This window comes from Capricornis sumatraensis, chromosome 1 (genome assembly GCF_032405125.1).
Source record: "Capricornis sumatraensis isolate serow.1 chromosome 1, serow.2, whole genome shotgun sequence".
Classification (NCBI taxonomy): Eukaryota; Metazoa; Chordata; class Mammalia; order Artiodactyla; family Bovidae; genus Capricornis; species Capricornis sumatraensis.
In genome coordinates this window covers 104,514,466-104,528,670 of record NC_091069.1, presented here as the reverse complement: position 1 = coordinate 104,528,670, position 14,205 = coordinate 104,514,466, and the positions used below count along the sequence as shown (strand labels likewise).

The 14,205-nt window shown below is 43.5% G+C and overlaps 1 protein-coding gene across 3 annotated transcripts in view; it reads left to right on the top strand.

Moving 5' to 3' along the window:
* The window catches only part of NPHP1 (nephrocystin 1), a 64,754-nt gene that overhangs the window by 10,491 nt on the left and 40,058 nt on the right, over positions 1-14,205 (top strand). For 2 of the 3 annotated variants that reach the window (XM_068972822.1, XM_068972814.1), the window contains 7 exons: positions 4,882-5,116; positions 5,426-5,527; positions 8,923-9,020; positions 9,638-9,680; positions 10,791-10,875; positions 12,659-12,753; positions 12,850-12,978. In XM_068972822.1, coding sequence (XP_068828923.1) covers positions 4,882-5,116; positions 5,426-5,527; positions 8,923-9,020; positions 9,638-9,680; positions 10,791-10,875; positions 12,659-12,753; positions 12,850-12,978 — 787 coding nt within the window. Of the gene's footprint in view, positions 1-4,881; positions 5,117-5,425; positions 5,528-8,922; positions 9,021-9,637; positions 9,681-10,787; positions 10,876-12,658; positions 12,754-12,849; positions 12,979-14,205 lie in introns of all 3 variants that reach the window. The other variant, XM_068972806.1, reaches the window with a different exon arrangement.

The window sequence follows — 14,205 nt, the reverse complement described above, 5'->3', positions numbered from 1 at the left end:
TTTTAATTGGTGGTTTGACAGATAATTAGATACAATAGAGGAAAAGATTAGCGAACCCAAACACTGAGCAATGAAAAACTTTCAAACTCGTGCACAAAAAGAAAAAAAGAATGAAAAGAACAGAACATAGGAATGGTTTAGGACATGGTCAAAAGTTACAACCCACATGTAACTGAAGTCCCAGAAGGGGCAGAGAAGAGGATGGAGCACAGGAAATATGTAAATAAAATTTTAATTGAGATTAAAAAAAAAAAAATTATTGATTCAGTGATCCAAAAACCTCAGACAACCCCAAGCAATAAATATATAGAAACTACACATAGGTGTGTCAGTTAAACTGCTGAAAATTAAACATAATGGAAAATCATAAAAGCAGCCAGGGAAATAAACATGTACAGGCAAACAATTCAAATTAGAGTTGACATCTTGTTAGAAAAAAATACAGGTCAGAGGATAATGCAGTGACATCATAAAAGAATTGAAAGGAAAAAAAAAATCTGCCAACCCAGAATTCTGTATAGAGCAAAAGTATCTTTTAGAAATTAAAGTGGAATGGAGACATTTTCAGACAACCAAAAGTTGAGGAAATCTGTGAGGCAAGAACTGAGGCATTTGCTATAGGAAGTCCTTCAGGCTAGAAGGAAATAATCCCATGTGCAAACTTGGATCTGCAAAAAGGAGTGAAGAGCCCTGGTATGTGGGTAAACAGAAAAGACTATTTTTCTTCTCTAAATGTCTTTTTAAAAAACACTTGATTGTGTAAAGCAAATGTAAATTTGAGAATTTATGATATACAGTCAGTTTTCGTTATTTGCAGTAGTTATACCCCACAAAATTGTTGCAGACCCTGAATAGTGAGCACTGGCCTCTAGCTTCTAGGAGAAGCTAGGTTCCTGTGAAACAGTGAACAAAATGTTTTTTGTCAACTGAGTAATATACGTCCTTGTTTTTTGTGTGTTTCTGTGTAAAGATACCTTATTTAATGTATATTATTGATTCATTAATATTGAACTCAGCCAACAGCCCTGTAATTTATGCCTGAAGAAATCTAATAATAACACACTAATTTTCTCCATTAGGTACATCACAGCTTTCTTCTGCTTGGGACCACTACATACCATTTCAGCACTGTGTTTGGGGGCCATTTAAGATAGCATAAATGGGTTGCAAGTAAAAGATTGGAAAAAGATATTCCATGCTTACCCTAACCAAAACAAGGTGATGCAGTTACAGTAATATCAGGTGAGATAGACTCTAAGGTCAAAACTAATTTAATAGATTAAGACATTTTATAGTAATAAAAGGACTGCTTCAGTAGGAAGAAATTATCCTTAATGTGTAGGCATCTAATAGCCACTTTACAACATATGAAGCAAAAATTGTCAGCACTGCTGGGCAGCTGACAATATAATCCACAAACCTTAACCCCCTAATTAAAAATGTATTTGTAGAACACTGTATCCCACTAGGTAATGCACATCTCTTCCAAGTGCGTATATAACAGTAACCAAAATGAATCTTAAGGGACCATGAAGCAGTTGTCAACAAATGTCGGAGGACTGAAACCATGCAGCAGTTTTGGTGGCTTGGAATTATGTTAAAGCTCAGTGACGATCCAACACTAATGCCACGGTGAATGCCAACTGCATCTCAGTTAAGGAAGGAAAACTCAAATGACAGAGAAATCAGTAAGAATCTCCAAATGTTTGCAAGTTAAATCACACACTTCTGGGACTTCCCTGATAGCTCAGTGGTTAAGAATCTGCCGTGCAACACAGGGGATGTGGGATTAATTCCTGGTCGGGGAGCTAAGATTTCATATGCTCCAGAGCCCATGTGCCTCAGCAAAAGGTCCCATATAGCATGACAAAGTATTCCATGTGCCTAAACTAAGACCCAATGCAGCCAAATAAATAAATAATTAAAGAATCCCATACTTCTATATAACCTAAAGATCAAAGAAAATATTACAATGGAAAACTAAATATTTTGAATAATAAAAATGCAGTTGTGGGCTGCAGCTAAAGCAGTGCTTAGAGGGAAATTTATAGCTTTAAGTGCAACATTTAGAAAAGAAGAAAAGTTGAAAATCATCTACTAAAGTTTCCAACTGAAGAAGCCAGAAAAAGAACAGCAAATTAAACCCAGGGAAAATAGAAATAAGGAAATAATAAAAATAAGAGAGAAAACTGAATAATATACTGACATATAGTGGATAAAATCAATAAGCCAAAAGTTAGTTCTTTAGAAAAAGTAATTAAATGAGTAAATTCCTAGCAAGACTGATCAAGAAAAGAGAAAGGGAAAACACTCGCAAAAAACAAGGATGAAAATTAACCACTCAGAGCCTACAGAAATTTAAAAGATACTGTGAAGATGCTATGAAAAACTTTATGCCAATAAATTTGAAAATACAGATGAAATAAGTCCCTTGAAAAATAAAATGTACTCAAATTGACACAAGATGAATAGAAAATCTTAATAATCCTACCAAAATATCTACTAAAAAAGTTGAATGCATAATTAAAACCCTTTCCACAGAATAAATCCTCAGGTTGTTTCACTGACACAAATTTCTGCAGCAATTCAGTAAGACATAGTACCAGTATTATGAAATCTTTCCAGAGAACAAAAAAAGAAACATTTCCAAATCATTTTATGAGCATTATGAGAAGTGAAAGTGTTAGTCGCTCAGCTGTGTCCAACTCTTTGTGACCCGTTGGACAGTAGCCCATCAGGCTTCTCTGTCCACGGGATTTCCCAAGCAAGAATGCTGGCTGCTGCTGCTAAGTCACTTCAGTCGTGTCCGACTCTGTGCGACCCCATAAACGACAGCCTACCAGGCTCCTCTGTCCCTGGGATTCTCCAGGCAAGAACAATGGAGTGGGTTGCCATTTCCTTTTCAAAGAATACTGGAGTGGGTAGCTATTCCCTTCTCCAGGAGATCTTCCTGACCCAGAGATCGAATCTGGGCCTCCCACATCACAGGCCGATTCTTTACCATCTGAGCCACCAGGGAAGCTCAATATCAAGACATGATAAAAATATTATAAATAGAAAGCCATAATGAACAAATGCACAAACTCAATATAAAGTGTTAGCAAATAAAATCCAGGGCACATAAAAATGACGGTACATCACGACTAAGTGGGATTTATTCTAGAATGCAAGATTAATTTCGTATTTCTTTTTACTTACTTGCTGTGCTGAGTCTTGGTTGCAGCACTCGGGGAGCTTTGGTCTTTCTTGTGGCGTGCTCTCAGTTGCAGCGTGTGAGAGCTATTACTAGTTCCCCCACCTGGGATCAAACCTCGGCACCCTGCGTTGGGAACACCCCAGTGGACCACCAGGGAAGTCCCTGCAAGATTAGATCAACACTGAAAAAATCAGTAATTGAAATTTACTGTATTAGCATAATAAAGAAGAGTCAGTTGGCTAGTTTTATGGTTAGCAATGACTGTTTGCTTCAGAGTTTTGTTAGTCGCTCTGTCCTGTCCATTGTGTCCGTCTTGTCCAGACTCTTTGAGACCCCACAAACTGTGGCCCACCAGTCTTCTCTGTCCATGGGATTCTCCAGGCAAGAATCCTGGAGTGGTTGCCACGCCCTCCTCCAGGGGATCTTCCCGACCCAGGGACTGAACCCAGGTCTCTTATGTCTCCTGCACTGGCCAGCGGGCTCTTCACCACTAGCGCCACCTGGGAAGCCCTGTCCTTTTCTGCTTCGCCCAAAACTCTGTCTTTCCATTTGGCACCGATATACAGAGAAGCTGAGCTTGAGGCTTCCTTAGTTTATACTATTTCATGCCTCACTTTTAATAACCATCTTTGTGTTTAGCCTTTCTTCCAGTCTCCATGGAGCGTGATTATCTTTCTCAGAGCAGGTCAGACCACACCCTTCCCTGCCTTCATTTTTAGGGAACACCTTCAAGATAAAGCTCACATGGGCTGCATTTTGCTCGTCTCTTGTCTACCTCATCTCTTGCTCATTTCTCCCAGGCCTCTTCCCACCATTCATGAGCTACTTGAGGTTCCCTCCTTTCCAGCCTTCCTCCACTCCTTTCCCTACCTTCTTACCCACCCCCCGCCCCTTTACCTGATTAACTTCAGCTCATCCATCAAGTCCTAATTCTCAGCCTTTGCTGATCCCCACCCGTGCAGTCCTGGTTAGGTGCCCATCTTGTGTGTTTCCTCAGCACGCCGTGTTTACCTCTACCGCCGTGTCTGTTGAACTCTATTGAAAGTATCCGTCTGCTAGGTTGCCTCACTGTTCTCCTGGAGGACAGAGAATTGTCTGATTTACCTTTGTTTCCACTGTGTCTGACGTGGAAACTGACAGCTAACATCATGATCATCGTCACTGCCAACTTTTATCGGGAGCTTGCTGTGGTCAGACACTGTTGTAAACACTTTGCAAGTCTGTAACTCCTCTAATCTTCGTGAGGACCTTATGAAGCAGGTTCTGTTATTATCTCTACTTTACCAATGAGAAATGGAGAGTCTAAAAGAAATGTACCCAAGACCAATCAACGAAGAGGAGATAGAACCAGAACTTCATCTCAGAATCCATGCTCTGACCACTGTGCAATGACGCTCAAGCAGCATTTGCTGAACGGATGAATCCAGGACTGAAATTCAAGTCTCCTGGCCTCAAGACCAGCACTTGCTCCACCATGTCAGCACACTCCTCAGATATTTTAACTCCTGCATTACTCTCAGGTCGCATGTTCTTTGCTAGATGGTAAAAACTGTTAGTTGTACTTTCCCTTTTTTTTTTTTAATTTGCCTGTTATAAATATGGGCCAGTTCTTCGGTATGTAGAAGTTATACGTGATCTGTTCTTCTGCGTCATTTCTAGTGATGCTCATCGATTATTTTTTGCAGAGCTGGGGCACTCACTGAAAGAGAGGAAGAGGAGAACTCTGCTGAGGAAGATGAGGAGGAAGACGACGACGACGACGAAGAAGAAGAGAGCGAAGAAAGTAGGGGCGAGGATGAAGAAGCGGAAGAGGAAGAGGAGGAGAAACAGGAAGGTGACTCTCACCCAGAGGCCGCGAGCGGAGAATACGTCGCTCTTGGGGATTTTACGGCTCAGCAAGTGGGAGACCTCACGTTTAAAGTAAGTGGGAACAAACCGGTCGCGAACCTGAGGACAAATTTGCATACCTAACTTATTAACATTTTTCAAAGGCTAACATATTAACTTTTTAAAGACTCAGTCTGTTTAAATAAAATCAGTGATAATTACGATTTACAAGCAGCAGTCATAAAATTCTGTCAGCAAAGTTACCTGGTAGTAAAATGGTAAGAAAGCAGAAAAAAGAGTAGATGCTCCTCTGATTTTGAAAATACAATAGTTTTAATGTTGATCATTCTGAGCTTAGGGGTAAATTCTAATGAAAGCATTTTACTTTTATTTTGCCTTAAGAAAGGAGAAATTCTCTGTATAATCAAAAAAAACCCTGATGGTTGGTGGATGGCTAAGAACGCCAAAGGAAACAAAGGCCTTATTCCTAAAACCTACTTGGAGGTCAGTCTTTTTTGTTTATTCCTTCCTTTAAGACTTTTTTTCCATTCATAATAAAACACTAAGTTGTACTCTTTGATCAGTTGGCTAGTGAATGACTTAAGATATAGAATTTGCTTCAGTTTTGGAGGATCAGAGCATGAGAAAAATTGGGGGCTTCCCTGGTGGCTCAGTGGTAGAAGAGTCTGCCTGCCGACGCAGAAGACACGGGTTTGATCCTGGGTCGGGAAGATTGCCTGGAGAAGGAAATGGCAACTCACTCCAGTGTTCTTGCCTGGGAAATCCCGTGGACAGAGGAGCCTGGCGGGCTGCAGTCCATGGGGCCGCAAAGAGTCGGACGCGACTTAGTGACTCAACAGTGATTTCAGTGGTCCGCTCTTACGCAGGTGAGCTCTAGCACGCTGAGTGACTGCGCAGTAAGCGCAGTGGTCTGCTCGTATGCCGGTGAGCTCTGGAGTGTCGTCGCACACTGAAGATGCTCTGTGGGTTCGTGTCGATCATAAAAATGAGTAGACATATATTTTCTGCTGTGAAAGAAAGCTGCAGTTAACTTTGTCTTACGTTCCACACATACATGATCCTTTACTAAGATGTGAGCCTAGTGTATATGCGTGTTGGCCGTCTAGTTCTTCCTTATTTCATAATTTGGCATGGTCACTTGCTGTCCAGTATGTATAGATCAGTGCTGCTCAGGAGAAGTACAGTGCAAACCACAAGTGTAATTTGAAATTGTTTAGTAACCGCACTGAGATGTCTTGTTTTTCCTCATACCACTTCTGACACTAGCTGTGTGAGGGGTTTTTTTCTGACAGCAAATACATGTTGTTTTTCACACTGTTTCTTTGAAGCCAACCAGGTGTCCAACAATGCAGTTCAACTCTAGCATTAACTCCTGGACTTAGCACAGACCCCACAAGATAAGGGCACAGCCCGCAAGACTGCCCTACCTTGGGGACTTCCCTGGTGGTCCAGTGGTTAAGAGTCTGCCTGCCAATGCCGGGGATGCAGGCTCAAGCTAAGCCTCAACTTATATTTAAGTTATATATAACTTATATGTAAAGTAGACCACAACTACTTAACCCACACTCGTGAACCTGGAAACCGAATCTGCCGAGGGCCCGTGCCCTGCAACGAGAGGACCCACCAGTGAGGAGCCCGCGCGCTGCACGGAGAGATTAGCCCCCGCTCACAGTGAAGACGCAGCACAGCCAAGATTCAGTCAATCGATGAATCAATCAGTAAATAAAATATTTTTAAATTTGCTTGGACGGAGGAGCCTGGCAGGCTCCTTCATGAGGTCGCAAAGAGTTAGACACAGCTGAGCAGAGCAGCAGCAGCAGTCCATACCTAGAAGTGACATTCGTGGGAGCTCAGGTTAGCTTCCATTACGAGCTAAAGATCTCTGAAATCGCGGCCCACGTAAGGTCGACGCACGTCTCTCTTGTGTGTGGAGGAAGTGCGGAGATGGGCAGTCAAGGCATGGCAAGGCCCTGCCTGCTATTTTACTCGGGGCTTCCCTGGTGGCTCAGTGGTAAAGAATCCACCTGCCAATGCAGGAGACACAGGGTCGATCCCCGGGTCGGGAAGATTCCCTGGGGAAGGAAATGGCCACTCACTCTGTCCGTGGGATTTTCTTACCTGGAAAATCCCACGGACAGAGGAGCCTGGTGGGCTACAGTCCGTAGCGTAGCAAAACACTCTGACATGACAGCGATTAAACAACAAAGCAATATTTTGATCTGTGGTTAGGTGCCATCAGCTCTCCTGAGGGCTGTTATCTCTTTAGGTTGGCAGCTATATCTTTTAACAATTCCAAGCAGAGAGAGAGAAGTGAGGAAGAAGTCAAAAGGCAAGAGCTGCAGTCTTTTATAGAAGGTTTCCTGGAAGTTACACAAAAAGCTTCCAGTTATATCTCCTGGACCAGCATTTAGTGTCTTGACAACACCTAGCTGTGAGGAGGGCTTGGAAAACGTACTTTTCTTAGGTTGCGTGCGTGCTCAGTTATGTCTGAATCTTTGCAACTCCATGGCCTGTAACCTATCAAGCTCCCCGTCTGTGGGCTTTCCCAGGCAAGGATACTGGAGTGGGTTGCCATTTCCTTCTCCAGGAGATCTTTCCGACCCAGGGATCGAACCCACGTCTCTCCTTCATTGGCAGGAGGATTCTTTACCACTGAGCCACCTGGGAAGCCCCTTTTAGCTTGATTCATTGCTGTAATCAGGGACTCTTGGAAAAGAAGAACCTGCATTGGGATCAGTCTGCACGCAACCTTGTCCCATTATTCCCCTTAAATAAATTCCTAGATGCTCATTGCTTGCCGACAGGGGTTTACACCTTGGTATTTTGGTCAAATTTGCCATTTTGCAAATTAGGAAAGTTATTCTTCTTTGGACTCCCACCTGCAGCAGCTGAGAATGTCTGTCTGTCTGCACACTTGCCACTGATGGTTGTCATCAGTCTTTCGCCAAAGTGACGACCGAGAACAGAGGGGCTCACGATTGTTTTTTACTGGCATTTATTGTATTGCTAGTGAGGTTGAGTGTCATCTCATTTGCTTTATTTATTTCTATTTCTATTTATTCTTTGAAAATTGCCTTTTAAATTCATTTTTCAAAGGGATTTTTGAAAATTGTATTGCTTTGGAAGAGTTTTTGTATTATCTTAATAATAAGGATATTAAGCCTTGGAAACTTGAGGCAGATACCATCTTTGTTGACTTTCAACCAGACTTAACTTTTAGGTAGTTAAATCTGTCAGTGTTCCATTTATGAGTTGTAATTTTGCTATCGTGAGTGGGAAGGATTCCCCCATCTCAAGATTTTTTTTTTTTCTAACACTTCTGTAGTTCTTTTATTTATATCTTTTCTTCTTTATTTACATTTGAATCAGTTCCATCTGGCACTTATGTTGAGTCAACTTGTTCTCTACCTTTATCCTTGTACTTTTTTCAAATAATGACATCATTATTTGAGCTTTTATCCACTGATTTTTGATACGTCTGTCATACACTAAACCCCTGCTGCTGCTACTGCTGCTAAGTCGCTTCAGTCGTGTCCGACTCTCTGCGACCCCATAGACGGCAGCCCACCAGGCTCCCCCATCCCTGGGATTCTCCAGGCAAGAACGCTGGAGTGGGTTGCCATTTCCTTCTCCAATGCATGAAAGTGAAAAGTGAAAGGGAAGTCGCTCAGTCGTGTCCGACTCCCAGCGACCCCATGGACTGCAGCCCACCAGGCTCCTCCGCCCATGGGATTCTCCAGGCAAGAGTACTGGAGTGGGGTGCCACTGCCTTCTCCGATACGAAACCCCTGCTTACACTCAGATCTTTCTGAAAGTACATTTACTGGTTGATTTTCCCATTAGGTAAAAGGCACTTCACACTTCACGTTATTTTTCAGCCCTGTAATAAAGAAGAAGGTCAAGCATCAAGTGAAGAGGGCAGTGAAGAGGATACAGAGGTAGGGGATGAAACGGCAGGAGCAGAGGTCAAGCCAAGGTAAAAGGGCGTGAGGGGGCGCAGCAGTGGGTTCACGAGATGCTTCATCTGCTTGCCTTCACTGTTACAAATAACGGAGGACTTTCTTGTAATGGAAACAACTTACAGTTTGGGAGCTTCTTCATTAGCATTTGCTTAAAGGTTGTTACAACTTTAACTTTGTGGTGACTTTGAGCAGTGATATTATTCTTAGTTTCATGTAGGCAGTGTTAGATTGACAGAAGATACAGTGATATACTTTGTTCTTTGATTAATGAAGTTCTCTGATTGAGTGAGGAGAAGGCGATGGCACCCCACTCCAGTCCTCTTGCCTGGAAAATCCCATGGGCGGAGGAGCCTGGTGGGCTGCAGTCCATGGGGTTGCTGGGAGTCGGACACGACTGAGCGACTTCCCTTTCACTTTTCACTTTCATGCATTGGAGAAGGAAATGGCAACCCACTCCAGTGTTCTTGCCTGGAGAATCCCAGAGACGGGGAGCCTGGTGGGCTGCCATCTATGGGGTCACACAGAGTCGGACACGACTGAAGCGACTTAGCAGCAGCAGCAGCAGCAGCAGCTGATTGAATGAACAGGCATAAACTTTCTGTGCACTCACCTACCCACTCTGTCTCCCTAGAACCGATTCTCACTGGAGTGCTGTCCGGAAAGCCATCTCAGAGGTTGGTATCTCCTGTCTCATTAATGGGGCTTCCCTGGTGGCTCAGTGGGAATCTGCCTGCAATGCAGGAGACGTGTGTTCTATCCCTGGGTTGGGATGATCCTCTGGAGAAGGGCATAGCAACCCACTCCAGTATTCTTGCCTGGAGAATCCCATGGACAGAGGAGCCTGGCGGACTGTAACACTTGCCCTTTCCACTTCATCTTATTAATAACGCCTCATTTTGTTACCTAATAGTTCTGATAAGAGTTCAGAATCAAAACAACTTTAAATGAAAGCATTGGATCTTAAGTGGGTACAGGGCCTGGAATGTACAGAACATGAAAACGTTCCTCTGGTTTAGTAAGTCTGTACTCCGAGTAACATTTCCCATTAGGTCTTTTCTGTTCAGAAGGGTAGATTTGAGGGCTTGGAAATGTCTCACTTTGATTCTGCTTGAATTTTCTGTCATTTGGGTAAAGACAATTGTTAAATTTTAGTTTTGTAACATTTAAAAATTCCAAAAAACTCAAAAAAGTAAGAAACTACCCATAATCCTATCATTCAAAAAGTTACATAATGAAATGAAACTCCACTCCTTCCATAAGTAATCACCACTAACCATTTAGTCAATGTATCCTTTCTGGGATTTTAACTTTATTTATCATTTATGGACATGGGTGCGTGTGCACATGCATGTATGTTATTATTGTTTATGGACATGGGTGCACATGCATGTGTATGTATGTTATGTACATACACACACACACACACACACAAAGCCATTCGCTCTTCAGCGCACGTCAGCTCATGGTGTCAGCTCCTCTGTGACATGGCACACTCCCTTGTGGGGCAGGACAGGCCACTTTGACAGGCACCACGCAGAAGCAGCCAGTCTAAAGCACAGAGCTCGGCACCCGGAGCACTGCATGGGGCTTGGGAAGAGCCAGGTATCAGCGATGGCATCTTCTCATAATTGGGGGTTAAACTGCTGTATTCTTCCACTAAAGTCTGGACACTTGTATTTTCGTTTTGGGACTTGTAGTTGCTATAGTGATAAAGAGAGTATTCTAGAGGTGAGAAAACCTGAATGAACGCAAACAAGTCAATTTTGTTTTACTCTCTTCAGCAGATAAACACCGTTGACGTGCTGACCGCGATGGGCGCTATTCCTGCCGGGTTCAGGCCTTCCACCCTCTTCCAGCTCCTGGAGGAAGGTAGCAGGTGTCCATCACCCAGCACAGACTTTTAGTGAAGCCATCATGGTTTACATCTGACTTTTCTGGCACAGCCAGAGAAGGTTGTTGATAAAGATGTTGAATCTCACATCTCTTGGATGCTCATCTTGCCCCTCATCTTGCCTGTGACAGAAGGAGGGAGCCTGATCCTATTGGACGCCAAGCGCCCTTTCGTTTATTTCGGAAGCAGGACTCTCAGCGATCGCCCCTTTGCTGTGCTGCCCTCCCCTCCCGCGCCGGCTCATTGCCTCACAGTAGTTCCTAGCACCAGCCCCCCTCAGCCCTGCCCCTCTCTAGCTGAAGCCTCCCTTTCTCTGCTTTTCTTCACATCAAGACTTTCCCCAAGAGTTATCTCTAGTCACTGTTTCTATTTTCTTTCTTGGATTGCCCTGTACTTGTCACCATTTGTGCATAAGCTCATTTTATTTTATTTTTAAATATGTATTCGTTTATTTGGCTGTACCAGGTCTTAGTTGCAGCATACAGGATCTTTGATCTTCATTACAACATGCAAGATCTTTTTTGTTTCGACACGTGAGACGTTCAGTAGCAGCATGCAGAATCTAGTTCCCTGACCAGGGATTGAACGCAGACTCCCCGCGTTGGGGATTTGGAGTCGTAGCTCATTTTAAAGAGTAGCGATTTTGGGGAGAGGCTCACCTGTATTCTCTGAGTTGTTATCTATGTAGGGACTGCTTTGAGGCTCCTCTGTTGGGAGGCTCTCCCCAGTGCCCCCTCAGCACCCACCTCTTCCTCATGCTTCTGTCTCAGGATAAAACGCCACCTTCCCAGAGACACCTTCCTTGTAGGCTCTCCTACGCTCATCCATGTCGGTACCATTTGTAGGTCTAAGCTTATATTCATTTTATTTAGTCTTTTGCCTACTTATTTTTCTTAATTACTTTCGTCCACTGAGCTGTAAGCTCATGGGGGCAGGGCACGTATTTCTCTGATTCACGTTTGTGTTTCCAGTTCCTAGCAGATTGGTGGTTGTTGTTCAGTTACTAAGTCATGTCTGACTCTTTGCAATCCCCTGGACCACAGCATGCCAGGGCTCTCAGGTCCTTCACTGTCTCCTGGAATTTGCTCAGATTCATGTCCATTGAGTCGGTGGGTGATGCTATCCAACCATCTCATCCTCTGTCACTCTCTTCTCTTGCCTTCAGTCTTTCCCAACATCAGGGTCTTTTTCAGAGAATCAACTCTTCGTGTCAGTTGGCCAGTGTATTAGGGCTTCAGCTTCAGCATCAGTTCTTCCAGTGAATATTCAGGGTTGATTTCCTTTAGGACGGACTGGTTTGATCTCCTTGCTGTTAAGGGACTCTCTGAGGAATAGATTTTGTAATAAGTATTCATGACTAAATTATGGAAAAACAGCATTAAAATACTTTCATGTAAAGAAGTAAAATTAATGATGATACAGTTTTTCTAGAATGTCCAACAAGTGGTTACAGATTTTCTGCATTTTACAAAAATATTCGAATGGGTCATCTTCATCAGGGGGCATGTCACCAGCCTGACAGTCTTTAAGGTCTTTCCTAAAGCCGCTTGAGATCAGCTCTTACGTGCTTCCATCTTTTCGTTTCCTCCTGTTGTTCTTATCTCTGCTGGTATGTCTGTCTTAGGAAGCAAGTTTCTAGCAAACAGCATGCATGGTATTTTCAATCTCTGTTTCCTAAGTTTGTACCATAACATCATGGATTTGGGGTTTTGAACTTCATGCATTCTTAGTAAGAATATAAAGGAAAAATTGTTTTTGCAGGGAATCAATTTCGAGCAAGTTACTTCTTACAGCCAGAGCTCACACCTTCCCAGCTGGCCTTCAGAGATCTGATATGGGATGCAAAAACCGGCTCTGTAAGTATGGTTACTCTTTACAAAAGGTGGTCGGAAAGTGGATTTGTCTCATAAGTCATAAAAGCAGACCTTCCTCGAAACCGATTGTTCTTGCAGATTAGGTCAAGACCGAGCCGTGTCTCCTTAATTCTGACTCTCTGGAGCTGCAAGGTGATTCCTCTTCCAGGGGTGAGCATCCAAGTTCTGAGCAGACACGTGCGCCTCTGTCTGTTTGACGGCAGTGAGGTGAGCTTGCTGGGGAGTCCAGCTATTCCCGCCACAGGCGTTTTTTTAATTTAATTTTTTTTAACACCAAAAACATTTTGTAGTGGGATATAGCTGATTAGCAATGTTGTGATAGTTTCAGATGAACAGTGAAGCGACTCAGCCATGCATATACATGTACCCATTGTCCTCCAAACCCCCCTCCCAACCACATATTAAATGCATGCTGTGTAGGATCTGTCTGTCTCTCTCTCTCAATCTCTCTGTGTGTGTGTATAAGTATCTAGATAAAATAATGTGTACCGGTAGTGTTCGTTGCTCAGTTGTGTCTAACTCTTTGAGACCTCATGGACTGTAGCCTGCCAGGTTCCTCTGTCCTTGGGATTTCCCAGGCAAGAATATTAGAGTGGGTTGCCATTGCTTTCTCCAGGGGATCTTCCCAACCCAGGAATCAGACCCAGGTCTCCTGCACTGTAGGCGGATTCTTTATCATCTGAGCTACCGGGGAAGCCCCAAATAATGTATGGTAGCATGCAAACAGCAAGGGTTCTGATGATACAGGTTTATTAACTCCAGACTCTTTCGCTGGCTAAATGTATGACATTTATATATCACAGTTAGCTCCCCTGAGCCGCAGATTTTTCACTTACAAAAAGGTCCTGATGCCTACCTCCTAGTACTATATACAGTTCAGGTTTTAAGTATAGAGGACTGCATCTTGAAACATTTGTTTACTTACGGCTGTGCTGGACTTTTGTTGCTGCACTGGGCTTTCCCTGGTTGAGGCCCGTGGGGGCTACTGTCTAGCTGTGGTGTGCAGGCTTCTCCTTGCAGCAGCTTCTCTGCTGCAGAGCGTGGGCTCTCGAGCCCAAGGGCTTCAGTAGTTGTGGCCCCCTGGCTTAGCTGCTGTGCAGCATGAAGAATCTTCCGGGGGCAGGGATCAAATTCGTGTCCCCTGGAGTGGCAGGTGGATTCTTATCACTGGACCACCAGGGAAGTCTGAGTATTGCGTTTCTGACAGGTGTACACACCTGTGTAACCAGCATTCCGGTCAACCTGTGGAGCATTACCATCACCTGACAGAGGTTCCTTGTGTCCTCTTCCACCCCCTTTCTCTCTAATTCCTAAGAGAATATTTTCCACCCACTACCCACCAAAGAATTTGAATGACTCTTCGTTAATTGATTTGTTTAGGAGATACAGCTAAAACAATGCTGAGATGGAAATTTATGACTGAATATACTCGGC